This window comes from Physcomitrium patens, chromosome 4 (genome assembly GCF_059467195.1).
Source record: "Physcomitrium patens ecotype Gransden chromosome 4, ASM5946719v1, whole genome shotgun sequence".
NCBI classification, from domain to species: domain Eukaryota; kingdom Viridiplantae; phylum Streptophyta; class Bryopsida; order Funariales; family Funariaceae; genus Physcomitrium; species Physcomitrium patens.
Genome location: NC_143413.1, coordinates 3,282,711 through 3,300,042, shown reverse-complemented (window position 1 = coordinate 3,300,042; position 17,332 = coordinate 3,282,711). Strand labels below are relative to the sequence as shown.

Here is a 17,332-nt window from a genome sequence, read left to right as displayed (position 1 = left end):
CTACTACTCATCCAATCACTTGCTTTAATACCATGTGAACATAGACACGCATATACAATGTTTGATATAAAATAAAAGAACAAGAACCTAATCAATATAGATTTTGATTATTAATGGATAGAACATCAAAAAGAATTATATAAATATGGTTATATTTGTAGGTTCTCAAAGATGAGAACTAGATTAGAAATATAGAAGTGTTCATCTAATATTTCCTCGTCCTATGAAAAAACAAGGCATTGCCATAATGAAACAAATGATGGAGGTTTGATGTGCCTCTATGTCACGGACATATATATTTACCTCAATAATTATTTATATGATTAAGTAGAAGTAGGTAAATATAGAATAATTTCATATAGTCTTCTAGAGAAGCTTCCTAGAAGCTTGATAGACGCGGTTTTGACTTTAGATGTATTTGTAGGTTAGAAACTTGGCCAAAAAACTAACCATGTATTGGTAGCTTGTGGAACAAGTTATCTCCGTATAGTAGCTTGTAAAACAAGCCAACTACGTGGCGCATACGTAGATAACTTGCCTTGCAAGATAAGACATGTGGCTAACAAAGTCAACACATGTTGGAGGTCCTATATGACATCGCCACGTAGCTCTTAGTTAGATAGTATATATGTAGGCAAGAATAAAGCCCTTCTTCACTCTTGTTAATGCCTTTCTAGTCTTAGTCTTGTTTCAAGACTTTCTAGACTTCTTGTTTTTGGAAATAGCCATTCTAATTAATATTACATCATCTTTTGAGTAACTTTCTAGTTCTCTTCAATGATAAAAGAGTATATTGCAGATTCTCTTTTTTTTGTAACATTAGGTATAATCTCATAATACCCTAATGTTACAAATAAAAAATAATGTAGAATGATAATCTTGCAATCTTTAGTAATCTTGTTTCAAATAAGATAACCTTGATTGAATCCTTATAAAACATTTTAAAATTGAATGAAGCTATTTTTACATCGTTTCAAAAATTAGCATTTACTCTTGTTTAAGTTTTAGATAATCTTTAAAGGTACAAACTTTATCAGTGTACTGCAGAATCACAAAAAAACCCAGTTTATTACTTGAAATTAGACATATGTCATTGCCCAAAAACTGATGACTATGAAAGAATGCATGATGAAGACCCTCTGTCAATATAGCTTCTACCATATCACTTGTCCAGCTAGTATCCCCAAAATGTGAATGAATGAGACCAGCAATCCATTGATAAAAGAAGCTGAACCTTAATCACATCACAATCATGTAATGAAAAACAAATTACATTATATCTGCACTCTTGTTCCAAAGAAAGCTAGCGAGCAATGCGAAAAAATCCAGCTCCCTAAATGAACGCCTTAATAAGTCTTCCAACATTCAGCCTCACAATGCAGTATGTATCTTCCAGAAGATGGAAAAAGCTATGAGATTGAACACCAGCTGATAGTCTTATCCCTACATTAGACTCTCCCTTGTGATGTACAGAAAAGCACATACTCATATCACATTGCACAAAGCCATAATAGAACTCGACTACGGGGGACACCAGCAAGATTTGTATCCAGATGAAGCCGTTAAATCTAAAAAAGCCTGTAGAGCCAGAAAACGGGTGTTAAGAAGATACACCTGCAGCATGCACCTCACTTCTGTTGGCTCCCTTAGCATGATGTTTCGCTACTCTGAAGGTAAGCATTTTGTTTAGGGCGCTAATATAGGCACGAACACTGGACACAACGACGTCTTCAGCTGCACCAGTGCCGCTGTATGATCGAGGAACTTGTGAGCCCGTTTGGGGATTCGTCACCGTAAGAGGATCCAGTGCCCTGATCTGGACTCTTGTGTGCGCAATGGCATCAATGCCCTCAGTCACGGCGTGCATCGAGTACTCTAAGAGGGTCACTGGAGCTTTCACAATGGTATCCACTGCTTTGTAAGCAGCGTCCACTGGACCTGTTCCCACTGACATTCCAATGTGCTCAACGCCATCAGGGCCTACGAGCTTCACCGTGGCGGTAGATAGTCCCGAAGTGCCGCATACTACCTGAATGAGACCTACAGACCACAAGGTTTCGGGCTGGAAAACCTCGTCAGAGAGTAGAATCTCTAGGTCGTCGTCTGATACGTTCTTCTTCTTCTCAGCAACGGCTTTGAACCTCTTGAACACATCGTCTAAGTCCTGACCGTCTATCTCGTAACCAAGCTGATTCAGCCTCTGTTTCAAGGCATGGCGCCCACTAAGCTTCCCCAGAACAATCCCCGAGGCATCCGCACGAACTAGGCCAATGTCTTCTGGAGCAAGAATCTCGTACGTCCCTTTGTGTTTCAACATCCCATCTTGATGAATTCCACTCTCGTGAGCAAACGCATTTGCACCGACAATGGCCTTGTGAGGTTGCACCACCATACCTGTGTAATCAGCAACCATCCGGGATGCTACAGCGATGTGCTTCGTGTTAAGACCCGTGAACAAACCACCGAGCTGCTCCTGGCCCCTACACCTCAATGCCATCACAACCTCCTCGAGAGAGGCATTGCCTGCACGCTCACCGATTCCATTGATTGTCACCTCTACTTGCCGAGCCCCGGCATGCGCACCTGCCAGAGTATTAGCTGTAGCGAGTCCTAGATCATTCTGACAATGAGTGGAGAAAATCACTTTTTCTGCACCTGGGGTGTTGGCTTTCAGCTTGCCAATCAAACTACCAAACTCACTCGGTAATGTATAGCCCACAGTGTCTGGGATATTGAGAGTGGTGGCACCGGCCTTGATGACCTCTGCGAGAATCCTGTATAAAAACTCTGGATCGGAACGGCCAGCGTCCTCGGGACTAAATTCAATGTCTTCGCAGCCCAGGCTCCGCGCATAGGCCACCATGTCCCTGGCAATTTGAACAACCTGATCGGGAGTTTTTTTAAGTTTGTGTACCATGTGGATTTCACTGGTGGCAATGAATGTATGAATTCGAGGTCGAACTGCGTACTTCACAGCCTCCCACGCCGCGTCAATGTCCTTCTTGTTGCACCTAGACAGACCGCAAATCACAGGAACGTAACCATCCTCATCCACCTGATTCCCAACCTCCTTAGCAATTAGCCGCACTGCTTCAAGGTCATCAGGAGAAGCAATAGGAAAGCCTGCTTCAATGATATCCACCCCTAGACGGGCCAGTTGTCGCGCAATATCAAGCTTCTCTTTGCTCGTCATTGTAGCCCCCGGGGACTGCTCTCCGTCTCGCAATGTAGTGTCAAAAATCCGCACATAAGCAGGGTCATCGATTCTGTTAGGAACGTACTGAGGCCTTTTCCTGAGAGCTGAGCCATTGCATTGGATAAGCGCGCCACGAGCAACCTCTCCTGCCTTCATCCTCTGGACATTATTCCTACGTCTAGCAAAAGGAACAACAAAGGTGGAGGAGAAACCCGAAGACGACGGCTGAAATTGCCCAACTCTAGGCTCCAACATAGTCACATGGTGGGACTCACGCGACTGCACTCCCAAACCATTATTCTTCACAGCTCTACACACGAAGGCCTTCGATTGAACGCACGCCATTGCTACTCACCCTCCTCAATCTACAAATCAATTATTCCACCACCAAAACTCTCAAAGAACCCCCTTCTCTTGCTCGTGCTCTTGCTCGTGCTCTTGCTCTTCGACTTCCCACCAAACGTAACAGAAAAGTGAGCGACAGCAAAATAAATGAGTAAATAAATAATAAAAATATATAAATAAATAAAAACCCACCACCACCACAACAACCCTCGACGGATCAAAATGTAAAATCCAAAACACGGCCACGAAAACAAACCTTACAAACTCCACCTGAGAGAATTCCAGGTGCGAGCTCAAACCCAACTACGACCTCATGCTTCCTGCTCAATCAGCCGTTCGGGACGCACAAGCACTCGCAGGAAAGCGCTTCTCCACAGCTACCAAGATGAGAGCTGCGAAACCCAATTGCGACGCTAATTGAAGCTCCAGCGCCGATCAAAGGCTCAGCTTCCGGCTTACAAGCGGATCAAAGGCTCAGCTTCCGGCTTACAAGCGGATCAAAGGGTTTTGAGCCAGAGGCTCCGGGGGCGACGAACCCCTCGAGATTCATCTGTTGATTTGGATGAATGAAATTCAGATAAGAGCTGTGACTCACTACCAGCCTCCGCTCCCCTAATCCATAGTTTCCTTGTGTTTGTAGAGAGAGGGAGCATTCTAGAGAGAGAAATGTGTATATATATATATATATATATATGCTTTATTTTTATTTATTTATTTTTATTTCTATTACATTTACAATACATAAGTGTATGAAATCTTCTAGTGGCAACATTCCCCAAGCATTCAATGCCTCATTCAATTTTTGTGCGAGTTGCTTGGTGCATTTTTGTTTTGTGTTCTTTTGAAGATGTGAGTAAAGTACAGCCATTTAAGTAAATAATCAAATCAACAATAGACATGCTTCAATACTATTTGCAATCAAAACCACAACAAATGATAAACTAGAAACAATGTGAAATAAAATAACTAAACTAAAAATGCAAAGACAAACTTAAAATTAAACATACAACCTTAGATGGGGCCTAAATTATTTTGAAAGCCTTTTTAGACCAATGAAGGATGTCCACCATAAGCTCAACTTTCAAACAAAGAAACTGGCTAGATAATTGCATAAAAGAAATTCAAGACAGTTTTTGATACATTCTAACATCAATGTAATATATTTTCTTGTATTTGGCCAAGTCATATATATATATATATATATATACATACATATCTACCTACCTCATACTACAGTATTTTTATTTATTTATTTTCATTCATGAATAGATTTTGGGCAATTTCAACAAATTTTTTGTATGCTTGTCTTTGTGTGCACTTCCTTGCTAAGATTGGAACTTAGGACTAAGGGGAATAGAAAGGCAAGAGAGCATTTGCCAAAGCAATGGAAGAGCTTACGCAAAGAGTTAGAAAGAAGCAATTAAGCAACATATAAATGAGCAAAAATATTATATTAGCATAAATAATCTCTTGCACATATTGCAAGTATCAATCTCAACACCAGATCAATCCCATCATGATTCACTACCACTATAATCCATTGCCACTAGCGCCAACCCTCTTAGCCATTGATTTCAACATTGAACCTTACATTATTTATATTAGTCATGGTTTTGCCCGACTTGCACACATGGATGGTATATAGGCAACAAGTAAGGCAAAACCACGACTAATATTGGAATTTCTTCTCATCCATGTATGAAGTGTGAAATTAAATTTTTGAGTTACTAGTTAGATACCTTTCATGTTAAATTGCTTGGTTTATTCATTATTCTTATAAAATTACAAAGATTGTTCTTTTCTCTCTCTTTGATGTTGAGAGGATACACAAGTATAAGAAACCAAATACATGTACAAGATACACAGAAATTCCAATATTGGCCATACAAATTTGTATTTTTCAAATCAATATCAATAACATTTTTTTAACTTTGTACCATATATTAAGAGGTCTAACTATGTGATTAAAGATATCAAACACAAAGTTTTAATAAATAAAAACTCTCCTCCAACTATAACATTAAAAATGGATTATTTGTTTATTAAAATAAAAAAATAGCCACTTTTCATGTGAGTCCTTCTCTTTTGTAGGCATTGTAAGTTTTACCATCTACTACATAAATTTGTAGGTGTTTATTAACCTTGCCCCAAACCTTGCATCATTGGCATCATACTGATATTTTTTCTTGTTTAAGTCCTAGACCACATAAAATTTTCAAGAGAATATAGTCAGGAGCTAGATTGTAATAAAATATAACATTTTAAACAAATTAATATTTCTAACTTTGCAATAATTGTTTGATGTAATATAAAAGAAATTATTCTATTTTCCTTCATAAATTTTGGCATTTTTAATGTTTTACTTTCAAGACAATTTATACAGAAGGGATGAAGGTTAGATCATATTTTCTCTACACATACTATACTTTTGCCATTATGTGCTTAAGACCTCTATCCTGTACCATTAGGGTTTAATTTTTTGATTACCATTATTTTTACCTGGTTTATCATTACTTCATGTCAATTTAGAGTGTTTAAATCTAATATAAAAGTGTGTGTAACTAAATTACTTTCATTATTTATCATTATCCAATTTAATGATGTTTTATTGAAATTTTAAGTAATTAATATATTTAGTGAAAGTTTCAGTAGATAATTTTAATTTACTTTTCAAAAAAAAATTATTCACAAGATAAGTTTGAACTATTTTATTATTAATGGATGTTTATTTTTCAAAAAATACTATAAAGTATCAAGATTAGAATGTTGATATTGAAAATTTAAATGTACACAATAGATTTAAGAACACAGTTACATTTATATTCAATTTGAATTTTAACCAATCAATTTATGTTTCATATGTTGCTCAGTATATTTATGTATACATTTACATGTCTATGATTGAAAATGAATGAACATAACATTACCTAAAAAACCAATCATTTTTGTTATGCAATTTATTTGATTATCAATAGAAGCTAAGTGTTCAAAGAATTTTAACGACTATATGTAACATCAATACAATAAATCATTGACTTTGATAGCTAATTGGTTGTAAGAAAAAGAAAAAAAGAAACTAGAAATTAAAATTAGAGAACAAATACTATAAATATTGACAATAACATATAATTGAATAATTTCACAAAATATCTAATTTTTCCTTGCGTTGTAACTATGAAATTTGATAGTTAATGTACTAAAAACTTTGTAAATTAGAGAATTCTAGAATTCATACATCTGGTGCCTTAAAAAGAAAGGAAACATTAATAAAGAAGAATGTTAAATTGAACCCAATGTTTACTAAATTGACCTACCTATCAAAATCATCATTGTACCCTCCATCTCAACCCCCCGTCCCTTGTTCCTATTTGTGCACAATATAAAAGAAAAGGCATAAAAAACCATCTCCACAATTACAAATATTTTTTATAATGAATGAGAAGTTGATTTTTTAAATGATTGAATAAAATGAATTTATTGTTAGCTAGTCAAAAATTCTAACTATGGTGAAACATAAAATCAGGGTGCTATTTATGTAACATGGAGGTTAAATTCTAACTGTTATATTAGAAAAAATACAAGTTTCGAATGTGTTTTAAAGTTGAAATAAAATAAAAATAACACCAATAACAATAATAATACTAATCTTAAATAATATCTTTAGCAATACATCAAGGAGTGTTCAAAAATTTAGTAACATATGAGGTCATTTTTGTCAACAAGTATAAAATAATCCTTAAAAATACCATTTTTTTTGTAACTTTACAATGTCACATGTATTTATTCTATGTTACCATCATATATTTTTAGATGATATTGTTAATATTGACTTATTTGCTCTTGAATAAATGTTATTTTAACTAATTGATTGATTATGTATGTATTAACCAACATAGACATATAAGACCATACTACTCAGAATATTCTTTTATAAGAAGAATTTTAGTTTACTTTCCGTAGAATATTGCTAAGTATGTCCTCTAGAAATTCTTAGCACCCTCCTTCAAATGGTTGTTTTGGGTTGGTTCAACTTCTACCATTGTTATGTTATTTTATTTTAAAAATTGATTTTTTTTGGGTTTTTTGGCCCTTTTCAATTATAAAATCTTATATGTGTGTATATAAACACAAATATATGAAACTGTGAATTTTTAAATGTATGTGATTTTATTTATATACACATTTGTAATTAAAAAAATAAAAAAATGTTAAAATTTATTTATTTATTTATATTTTTAATAAGACATGCACCCAAAAGAAATAAATTATATTAAAAAATAAATCCTAGGAAAACAAGAAAGTATCATAAGATACAAAGAAGACCAAAATCTAAGTGTATTGGGGTACAACAATGGTTTTAATAGGTGAGTGAATTTAGTAAATGCTGGGGCCGATTTAACATTCCCCTTAATATATTATACATCTAAATCAATATTATACTTAGAAACTTAAATACTCACTTAGAACAAGACACCTAAAAGTTTTCCAGCCAATAATGACCAAGACCCTTCACAGCTTCTCTTCCGTGGTATGTTACTTTAATGGGAAAGTTATTTGCAAACACACTCTGGCGTTTACAAGTCACCGAACCACTTTTGTAAAAAGGTAATTGAGGATGAATGTTGGATGAATGATTGGATGGAAATGTTGTCTAAAAATCCACCTGGTGGCTTCAAATCAGCCGAAACTGGAAACGAGGACCCGGGAGCTCTCCGGTGGTCTCCACGTGGGGGACCCAGTATCCACACGTCTTTCACGCTTCCTCTTTCCGATCGTCATCCGTGTATATACTGATCATCGTCGGATCCTACAAGGATACATCTTCGCCCTCCATCTTGAGAAGAAATCAAGAGGTATTTAAAGATTTTTTCTCGCATTCTCTACATGGGGCTCAAGGGCTCTTCTTCTTCCACTCTTGATGCCTTGGGGCTCTCAAGGAATGGATCCCCCCTCGACAATTGGATTCAAGCCCACCTCGAGCAAATTGAACTGTGAGGCTGTTGCTGCCTGAGTTGCGGTGGGCAATGAATTTGGGAGCTGGGTTTGGGCTGGTTGTGTGGACCGTGTGAATTTCAGGAGGAAATCCTGGTGTTGGAAGGTGTGTTTTTTTAAGGTTTTTTCTTCCCTGATGTGCATGAGTCTCGCTGCGAATTCTCGTTAGCGAAGCTGGTGTGGGAGGCCATGTGTTGGGTTGGTTAGTTAGTGCTATGCCTAGATAGAATGTGAAGGTTGGTTATGCTGAGTGTGATTGTTTTGCTTCGGAATGTTGTGGCGGCGTTGAGGGAGCTCGCGTTAAGGTGCATTGGAAAGGGCGAAGGGATTCGGTTCGCGTCGGTTGTTGTTGCTGTTGTAGTTGTCGTCGTTGCGATTGCGAGGGGCAGTTTTGTGGTGTTTGGTAGGTTTGACGTTCTCACTTGGTACTTGCTTGTTGAATACGCATGTTGCAGATTCTAAGCATTTGGATGCTTGAGAGGTTCGCAGCCGCTGATCCGGCTTTGTAGCGGTTGGAAACACGGATCCTGTACTCGGGAGGTTTCTTGAGTTTTCAATTGTGAAGATCATTCTGGAATCTGAGCATTTAGCTATTAATTTGAACAGAATATTCACTTCTGAGAATTTCCAACGAGAATTTGTATTTTTTTTTGTAGTAATTGGTGAATCGATTGAATCGTGTCTTACACACAGCTGAAGCCATGAGGGGACTCGACTTGAATTCGACTGCTGTGCATCCGTCTTGTTTAGTACAAACTGGTGCTCTAGAGTTTCTATCACACATTAGTAAGGGGAAGCGACAAAGTGGAATCCGTTTTTCGATTAATAGGGTTCCGCACCAGTTATTACTTGGAAAGAGGTCGTCTGTGAAGAGTAGAAAATCTGCTCCATTGTGTAACAACAATAAATTTCCGGGATGTAATGAGAAGAGAGTGTATATTAGTCCAGTTTACGCTTCACCTCCGGATGTTCCAGTAAGGGAGATCGACGTACAGGATGGGGAAGAGAATGGTGAAAAGTCTCAGGTTGTTCCAGAGGATATAAAGCTCACTCAAGAGCTGCAAGGCTCCAGCAAGTCTTGGAGAAGTTTGCCTCCAAGATACAAGCTAATTCTGACTACCGCATTTGCATTCGTTATATGCAACATGGATAAGGTGGGTCGTGTACCTACGCATTCATGAGACTTCCATTTGTAAGTTGTAGCTGGAGCTGGTAATGGATGGATTCATTAGTGTTGCGGTGCCGTCACTTTTAAGTATCCTAGGGCTTTGGTGAAGGTCGTCTAAAATAGTGAAGAGTTCTGGTCACAGTCCAAGGTGACGCATTGAGAAGGGATGGTTTAGCGCGCTATGATTTTTAGCGAGTGTTCTTGCACGGTCTGGAAGTATTGCAACAAGCAACTATTATAGTCTCCGCACTGGTATAGATGATTTGGTGTTATTGAGTTGGTGCTGGCACCCTGCATGTGTACTCTCCCTTCACCCCTGAAGTAGGATGTGACTATGCTTGTCATTGTGTTATCCTGATTTTGACGTAGTCGACCGGATTAAGCACTAATGGTTAATTGGGCATCTCCCGAAGCCCCTGAAACCATGTTTTTGGCAAGACAGATCACTGAATCACAACTATTGTGCAGGTTAATATGAGTGTCGCCATTATTCCGATGTCCCATGAGCTGGGCTGGAGCTCTACTACTGCAGGACTGGTCCAATCGTCCTTCTTTTGGGGTTATTGCATCAGTCAACTTCCCGGTGGATGGCTTGCTAAAGCGTTCTCTGGACAGTGAGTTTTATCTCTGTACTTCCCCTGAGTAAAATTCTTCACTAAGACATCTGTTTGTCAAAATAATCCCTATAGCAATAATAGAGTTGTATGTTGCAGCCGCTAGTCAATTATTTCACTGAGCACGGCTTTTGTACTAATTGTAATTTGTCTTTATTCATTGTGGAAATTCTCTGACCATATATATGTGGTAATTTTACTCTCATTTTCATTTCTTTAAACGTATGTGTGCCGTTCGCTTGCTAGCCACGTGTTTGAAGAGGATGTTCTGATTGTGGTGGTTGTACAGGAGAGTGCTGCGTGCGGGAGTGTTGATTTGGTCGTTGGCAACAGCAATCGTGCCAAGTACAGCAAGAATACTACCGCTACTTCTTTTTTCCCGTTTCGCGGTTAGTTAATGGATTGCCACTTTGCGAGCAACTGTTTGAATATATTTTTTGCATTCTTACTACTGCTAATGAGCAATGACAAGAACAAAATATTGCAGATGAATTGTCGTTCTATGCTCTTGTAACCTGCTATTTATCCGTCGGAAAAGATTGACTCTTCAACTCATACTACTTGCTAATACGTTAGAGAATGATGTCTTGCCTTTATAGCAACTAATAGGAGCTAGACATTACCTCTGTTTAACAATATGCTCGCTGCGGCTATTTTTTATGAAATAATTATAAATTCATGTACGAGGGATAATTGCTACATCTCAATTGCGTCGCTCGCAAGTGAATGACCAACTATTTTCTGTGGAGAGCAGGTTGGACTAGGGGAAGGAGTCTCACCATCAGCTGCCACAGATCTGATAGCCAGGTATCTTCCCAGTGAATGTTTTTCCATATTGTGCATCACATACTATAAAGTGTGATTCTTGCAGATTCAAGTGCTACTCACTTTACACCGGACCTTTGGCACCCGAGTGAGGATGTTTTTCGCTGGACGATTTTGCTCATTACACCTGGGCAGAAGTAATAAGTCATTCAACCTTGGGGATTGAGGACATTGCTATAAACTATAAATTGGTTTGTTTGGTTCATGATTGGTCACACTATTTCCAGGGGAAGACTTGAACTAACTAGGGAACTTGGGAGGTGTGCAGAGCTATGCCTGTGAGTGAGCGCTCTAGAGCTGTGGCTACGGTTTTTGGCGGCCTTAACGTTGGTAGTGTTGTTGGGTACACACACTCATATTCCCTTCGATATCCTTCATGATTTTCAGTACTACTATTTGAACTGCACCAGACCACGTCTTCTTTTATTGTATATTCTAATACTCGAATCAGTTATTTGTTTGCTATCAACTTCTATCAACGTGCATGAGTATCAGCTAAACTTGTCTATCTTTGAGTGTGCATCAACTTCTTGAATTGAATTGTAACGCGAAGAGGAACACTGTCCCAATTACATATAAATTGTGCATGATGGAAACAGGCTCCTTCTAGCCCCAATCATGATCGAGATTTTCGGCTGGGAATCGGTCTTTTATGCATTCGGCTTCCTAGGAGTTGTATGGTATGGATCACATCTTAATCCTGAATGCTTGTGGCCACTCCAGATGTTTCCTGCAAGTATTGGTCATTTTCTGTTACGAATATTACCTGCGTAAGAGATGTAGGTAATTGATAATTATATTGATGACTTGGTCCGTGGTTTTTGAACCTTTGAGCAGGTCCCTGCTGTTTGAAAGTGCAGTAGGTTCTTCTATGTTAGGGAACAAATCTACTATTTCAGAACCTCCTTCACCCACTCCAGAAAAATCTGGTAAGTTGTTTATAACCTGTCTTCTACATATTGATTAAATAATGAAGTAACTTTTAGTTAATCTTTAACACTTAAATTGTCCTAGTAACCTAGCGTAATCGACGTGTGTGTCACATTTAATATGTCATGGTGAATTCAATGTAACAGTGGAAGGCAACGAGCATGGTGCCCACGGTAGTGTGAACGGTGATTTGCGGGCAAGGAAAACACAATCTATGGAGGTGTCCAATGATAAATCGCAGTTATCTGCTGAAGCCAACACGTCCACTGATAAGGTGAATTGCTCAACATATCTTAATTGAGAAATCACATGTTTGGGTCCTTTTCCCTTGGGTTCAACATATTTGTTGTGGAAACGGGAGTGTTTGATTTAAGGCTATTGCCCTGGTGTCCAACTCAGCTCGGATGAAGGATTTGAAAAGTTTATTATTTTAGATGGTGTCATTTTTCACGACCACATATAACTAATTCGACGATCAAGTGATGGGTAATTTCTTTTTCGCTTCGTTGAATTAATAAACGTAAACTATCGGCCACTTATTCTTTTCTTTTGAGCACTTCTTTTAAGAGGTTCATAATGGTATTTTGCATGTGATTTATTATGCACGTTTATGTGTGGTCCACCTGATGCTCACGCTTCTTAAGATTCTTCTTTATAGAATATTCCTTGGAAGGCTTTTTTCAAGAGCTCTGCTGTGTGGGCCATGATCTATGCACATTTTTGTGGGAATTGGGGACACTATACTCTTCTTTCTTGGCTCCCGACGTATTTTAGGTGAGTTTTACGAAACACAAATCGATATGGAAGTTGTTTAAATATTGTAAAATTCATCGTTTCCCACCGTTGTTCGTCTCAAGCGCGGTTTTCTTTAACAATTATCCAAGGTTGCAGATTTGAGTTTAAAGCTGATAATGATAAGTGTTTGCCCATTGCAGTCAAGAGCTTCACCTCGATCTTACTCATGCAGCTTTAGTGAGTTTCTATCTTAGAATTCATTTATTTGATGTGGTTTAATGACACACTTCACACGCATGTTTTTGTTTGTTTTATAATATGTCATATTTTAGATTAATTACGGTAGCGAATGTGTTGAATGGCATTGAATTTTGAACTGCATCTTCATGGGAAATTACAGGTGTCCATACTTCCTCCCCTGGCCTCCGTTGCGGTGACTAGTGTCGCGGCTCCTCTTGCCGATCATTTCATTTCGCGTGGATATGACATTACTTTAGTAAGATCCTGTAATCTTACTGTATATTTGTAGTGAGCATTCTGGCCTCGAGTGAAAATTTTAATCAGGGATGTTATGGGTTGTTGATGAAATGTCATGCTCCGTGTGAAGAGTGCAGAATTACCTTCCGCATAATATGATATTGGCTACGTTACCTGACAGCCTCGAAGAATATCGAGGGATCCGACAGAGATTCTGTCTTTCTTTCAGGCTTGTGCTTGTCACTAGGTTAAGTGTAAGCTGAAATGAATTGTACTCTAAAATAGACGAAGGTTTGCCTTGTGTGTGCAGGTTAGAAAAGTCTGTCAATCAATCGGGTTTTTATCCCCTGCGGCATGCATGGCATTTGCCGCCCTATCCCCAAAGTTTAACCCCTGGGTGGACGTTGCAATTCTAACTGCGGGCCTTGGTCTGTCAAGTTTTACTCTTGCTGGTACAATTTCTACATCACCCATTCAATTGTTTCTGCCGTTGCATCAGTGTATTACTTGGGTGTTTTCGTTTGAAGGAATCAGAAAACTCTTTTATTGCAAACCAGAGTATATATAATAGCCATTTGAAGAGCATTGATTGCTTGAATCTTCATAAACCGATACGAATTTCAGTATCCTACATATCAAGCCTCAGTCTTGATAACTGAGAATTTAGCGCACCAGCTGACGTTGGTTGTGATATGCAGGGTTGTACTGCACACACCAGGACATCTCTCCGAAGTATGCAAGTGTGCTCCTGGTACGCTTTCCTTTATTTATGTACTTCAAAAATCTCTTTTACCCGAACTATGGTTTGAATTTTTCTTGGATATTGTGTCTTTTATATTTGAAAGGTCTCGTATGACTGAAGCGGAAGCATGTACAGCGCGCAAAAGTCCTATGGTTCTCATGAAGCATATGCTAGTTAATCATTATTTAAGTTATAAATGTACAAGTTCTTGCACGTGTGTTGGACTTGGGAATCGGGACCTCCGAACAGCTGTTGCCTAAGTGGAGCTGACTCAGTAATATAGCAATCATCTATCTAGCAATGAATAGGAGAACATTATCATGAACTTTTCAGTTATGTCACACTCTTGTTGTCGTTGATGAACGATGAATGCAGGGGATAACGAATTCTATAGGAGCAATCCCAGGAGTTTTAGGCGTTGCACTTGTTGGGATCATCTTGGATAGAACTCAATCATGGAATGTAAGTAATACCACTAGAATCTGTGTTCTCAATGCTCTCATTGTAATGACCTTGCTGTAGGCAGATACTTCTAGGTGATAAACTTTTTATCGATTTTCCTCTCCTATGTTATCAGATCATGCAAGGTATTAGGATGTAGTATTGGTGGTTTCTGTTTATTTGCTATCTCTTAATCTCTCGAACTTTTAAATCGAGCTACCATATCATACAGTATTCAACGTATATTTGCTCTAAACTATTCTGCTGCTGCGCTGCTAATTCTAGTTGTTCAGAATCATTCTAAGTCTTGTACATTGTTGGTTTTGCAGTTGGCTCTTTTTGTACCATCAATTTTCTTTTACTTAACTGGTGCACTGGTTTGGAATATCTTCGCCAGCAGTAAGCCCCAGAGTTTTGAGTCATAGGTGTGCTAAGGGGTTTTTAATGAAAGACAGAGCTTCAAACGCAACCTGTAATTTTGCACTCAACGCAGACCAGGAATGTCCTGATCCATGTATAATAAGGGAAAGGACCCAGCTTATTTCAAGTCGTGGATTCAACTTAGCATAAATAGATTCAACTCAGTAATTTAGAAATGTCAATTGGAAAGGTATGACAATTTTTGGACACTTCATGAACTTGTGAAGTAAATAAGTTGAAATATTCAGGAATTTCAAAGAATCAGTAAAGTTTTGCTATGGGTCATAGTGCAATATAATATGTAACTCGATTTTCTCTATTTATAAAATAATGTTATTAATATTTCGACCAATATTGGTTTTTTTATGTACAATATGAATGAGTTTTTTGTTGTTTTGATAGTTATATCTTATATATTTGTTCATATTAAAAAAATATTATTTTAATTTTTATATTAACTTCTATTGTTAAAATCAATGTTAAAATCTTAAAACTAGAATTTCATTGCCAATTTATATAATATATTATATGTTATTATTCAAAAGGTTGCTTTTAATTCTACTTTAAAATTCTTTATTGTAAATGAGCTTTTAATAAAGGTATATGTATATATAAGTATATACAACTTTAATACATTTTTTGAAATAAGTAACTTACATTCACTTTATTTTTGAAGTAAGTGAAAATAACTTATACTTACATCATATTATGTAAATGTTTTTTCAAGCTCATTATATTATGTAGCTCATTTTCTAATAATATGAGTTTTTCTATTTGTGTTTAAGAGTTAGGGGCTACTTTTGCAGTTTTCAATTTTGCATATATCAATTGAGTTTATAATTATATTTATAGAAATTTGATTAAATTCACTTATAAGTCATTATTTTTGAGTTTTATCAATACATATTTTTGTTTATATTAGAAAGTTAGGATATTTTCTTTAAATCAATAAAATTATATATATATATATATATATATATATGTATAGAAAGAGAGAGCGTTTGACAAGACTACCTCTAGTCTTCTTCGCACCGTCTGCTTCCACGAGCAACCATCATGTAGACTACGTCCAAGAGGACTAAGGGGTCACTTCCCTCTGGGTATCTAGCTGTAGAGAGTGTACCTTAAACCTTTATATGAATCTTGTATTAGCCTCCCAAAACTCCTTTATTTTGCATAAAACTCAAAATATAACAAATCCCTTCAAAACATATTTTTCCTACGAAGGATTTCCTTGTTCCAAACTTTAGAAAATCATAACTCTTGATCTAACCGTTCAGTTTGTTTCAAATTTATAAGATAGGTAGAATGCATCCTTGAATTATATCAAAAACAAAATCAACCACAAATTCGCTCCCGATCTTTTGGCATCTAAGAAACCCAAACAGAAACTCTAAACCCTAATTTATAAGCACCCAAACAATATTTTCTTAATATCTCAAGAATCCAATACTTAAATATCATAAAACTTATGCATAAAGTTTACTAACATTAAATTACACATTTCCTAAAATTTTGAGCCAAAAACTTGTCAAATTTCTCAAGATATAGCTCAAGAGACAACCACTAGCAAATCGGGTCACTTACTACCCTTAGATTGCATGTGCTGACTTCAAAATCCAATAACTCCTTCACTTTAACTTAGAATCTAGTAAGCAATGTGTAAAAAGTGTAGCCGCAAAAGTGTTCTCTCCAGTCGTAGTCGTCGATCCTCAATTGCTATCTGTACCCGTGCGTTATGACAAAAAGAGTGACGGTAGCTCCCAAATCAACACCTTAACTTTGAGCACTTATATCTCCTTCATATAAACTCCAAACCATACAAAACTTCCACCAAAACCATAGCCAAAAACCTAAACCTTCTAATTCTAGCCTTCAAAACTCAAATGGATCCGAAAAACTAACCCTAATCCCTAATATGGCCTCAGGTAGCCTCCTCAAAGCCCATTGGTCATGATTTTTGATTAATGGGAATGGAGATTTTCATCATTCATCTCCATTCATCTATATTGGTGCCCTAATTACTCCCTTTGCTACCAAAACCCTTCTTCAATCCTTTTTCTTATAAGATTTACATAATTTATGCTCTAAACATCAAATAAAAGAACTAAAATAAGTTTCCAAAGGTCACCAATGTCTAACAAGGTGACTCTAAATATTTAGAAGTTACTATCAACCAAAACCAATCTTAAAAGCCACTATCAAAAGGAAATTAAAGTTATACAAGTTCTCTAGTAATATTTTTAAACAACTTCTTCTCAAGGTAATAATCAAATTATATTCTACAACCAACTAAAATCTACTAGTATGGCTCTCACCATATTACTTAATAAATTATATATTAAGTACATAATTACATTATTTTCATATAGTAGCCGAATCACAACACGACAACATTCTTTTGGAGTAGACTATCTACTCGACACTCATGCTACCTATGAGTAGGA

At 37.0% G+C, this 17,332-nt stretch overlaps 2 protein-coding genes across 3 annotated transcripts; one reads left to right on the top strand and one right to left on the bottom strand.

The window, feature by feature from the left end:
• Nucleotides 1-1,255: 1,255 nt before the first annotated feature.
• Nucleotides 1,256-4,010, bottom strand: LOC112281412 (2-isopropylmalate synthase A). 2 transcript variants are annotated; one of them, XM_024517901.3, is made up of 2 exons: nucleotides 3,798-4,010; nucleotides 1,256-3,645 (listed from the first exon to the last, which is right to left on the bottom strand). In XM_024517901.3, the coding sequence occupies exon 2, from the start codon at nucleotides 3,539-3,541 to the stop codon at nucleotides 1,601-1,603; it is 1,941 nt and encodes a 646-aa protein (XP_024373669.1). In that variant the 5' UTR covers nucleotides 3,542-3,645; nucleotides 3,798-4,010; the 3' UTR covers nucleotides 1,256-1,600. The 2 variants fall into 2 exon arrangements, with proteins under 2 accessions (XP_024373669.1, XP_024373670.1); XM_024517902.3 differs by having other exon boundaries at nucleotides 3,812-4,010.
• A 4,418-nt stretch (nucleotides 4,011-8,428) lies between these two features.
• LOC112281748 (putative anion transporter 6, chloroplastic) lies at nucleotides 8,429-15,237 on the top strand. The gene is made up of 16 exons (XM_024518602.3): nucleotides 8,429-8,639; nucleotides 8,989-9,687; nucleotides 10,170-10,315; nucleotides 10,605-10,704; nucleotides 11,070-11,122; nucleotides 11,409-11,483; nucleotides 11,740-11,820; nucleotides 11,978-12,069; nucleotides 12,217-12,344; nucleotides 12,729-12,844; nucleotides 13,006-13,042; nucleotides 13,206-13,301; nucleotides 13,593-13,734; nucleotides 13,981-14,033; nucleotides 14,400-14,486; nucleotides 14,795-15,237. The coding sequence occupies exons 2-16, from the start codon at nucleotides 9,235-9,237 to the stop codon at nucleotides 14,888-14,890; spliced, it is 1,755 nt and encodes a 584-aa protein (XP_024374370.1). The 5' UTR covers nucleotides 8,429-8,639; nucleotides 8,989-9,234; the 3' UTR covers nucleotides 14,891-15,237.
• Nucleotides 15,238-17,332: the final 2,095 nt, after the last annotated feature.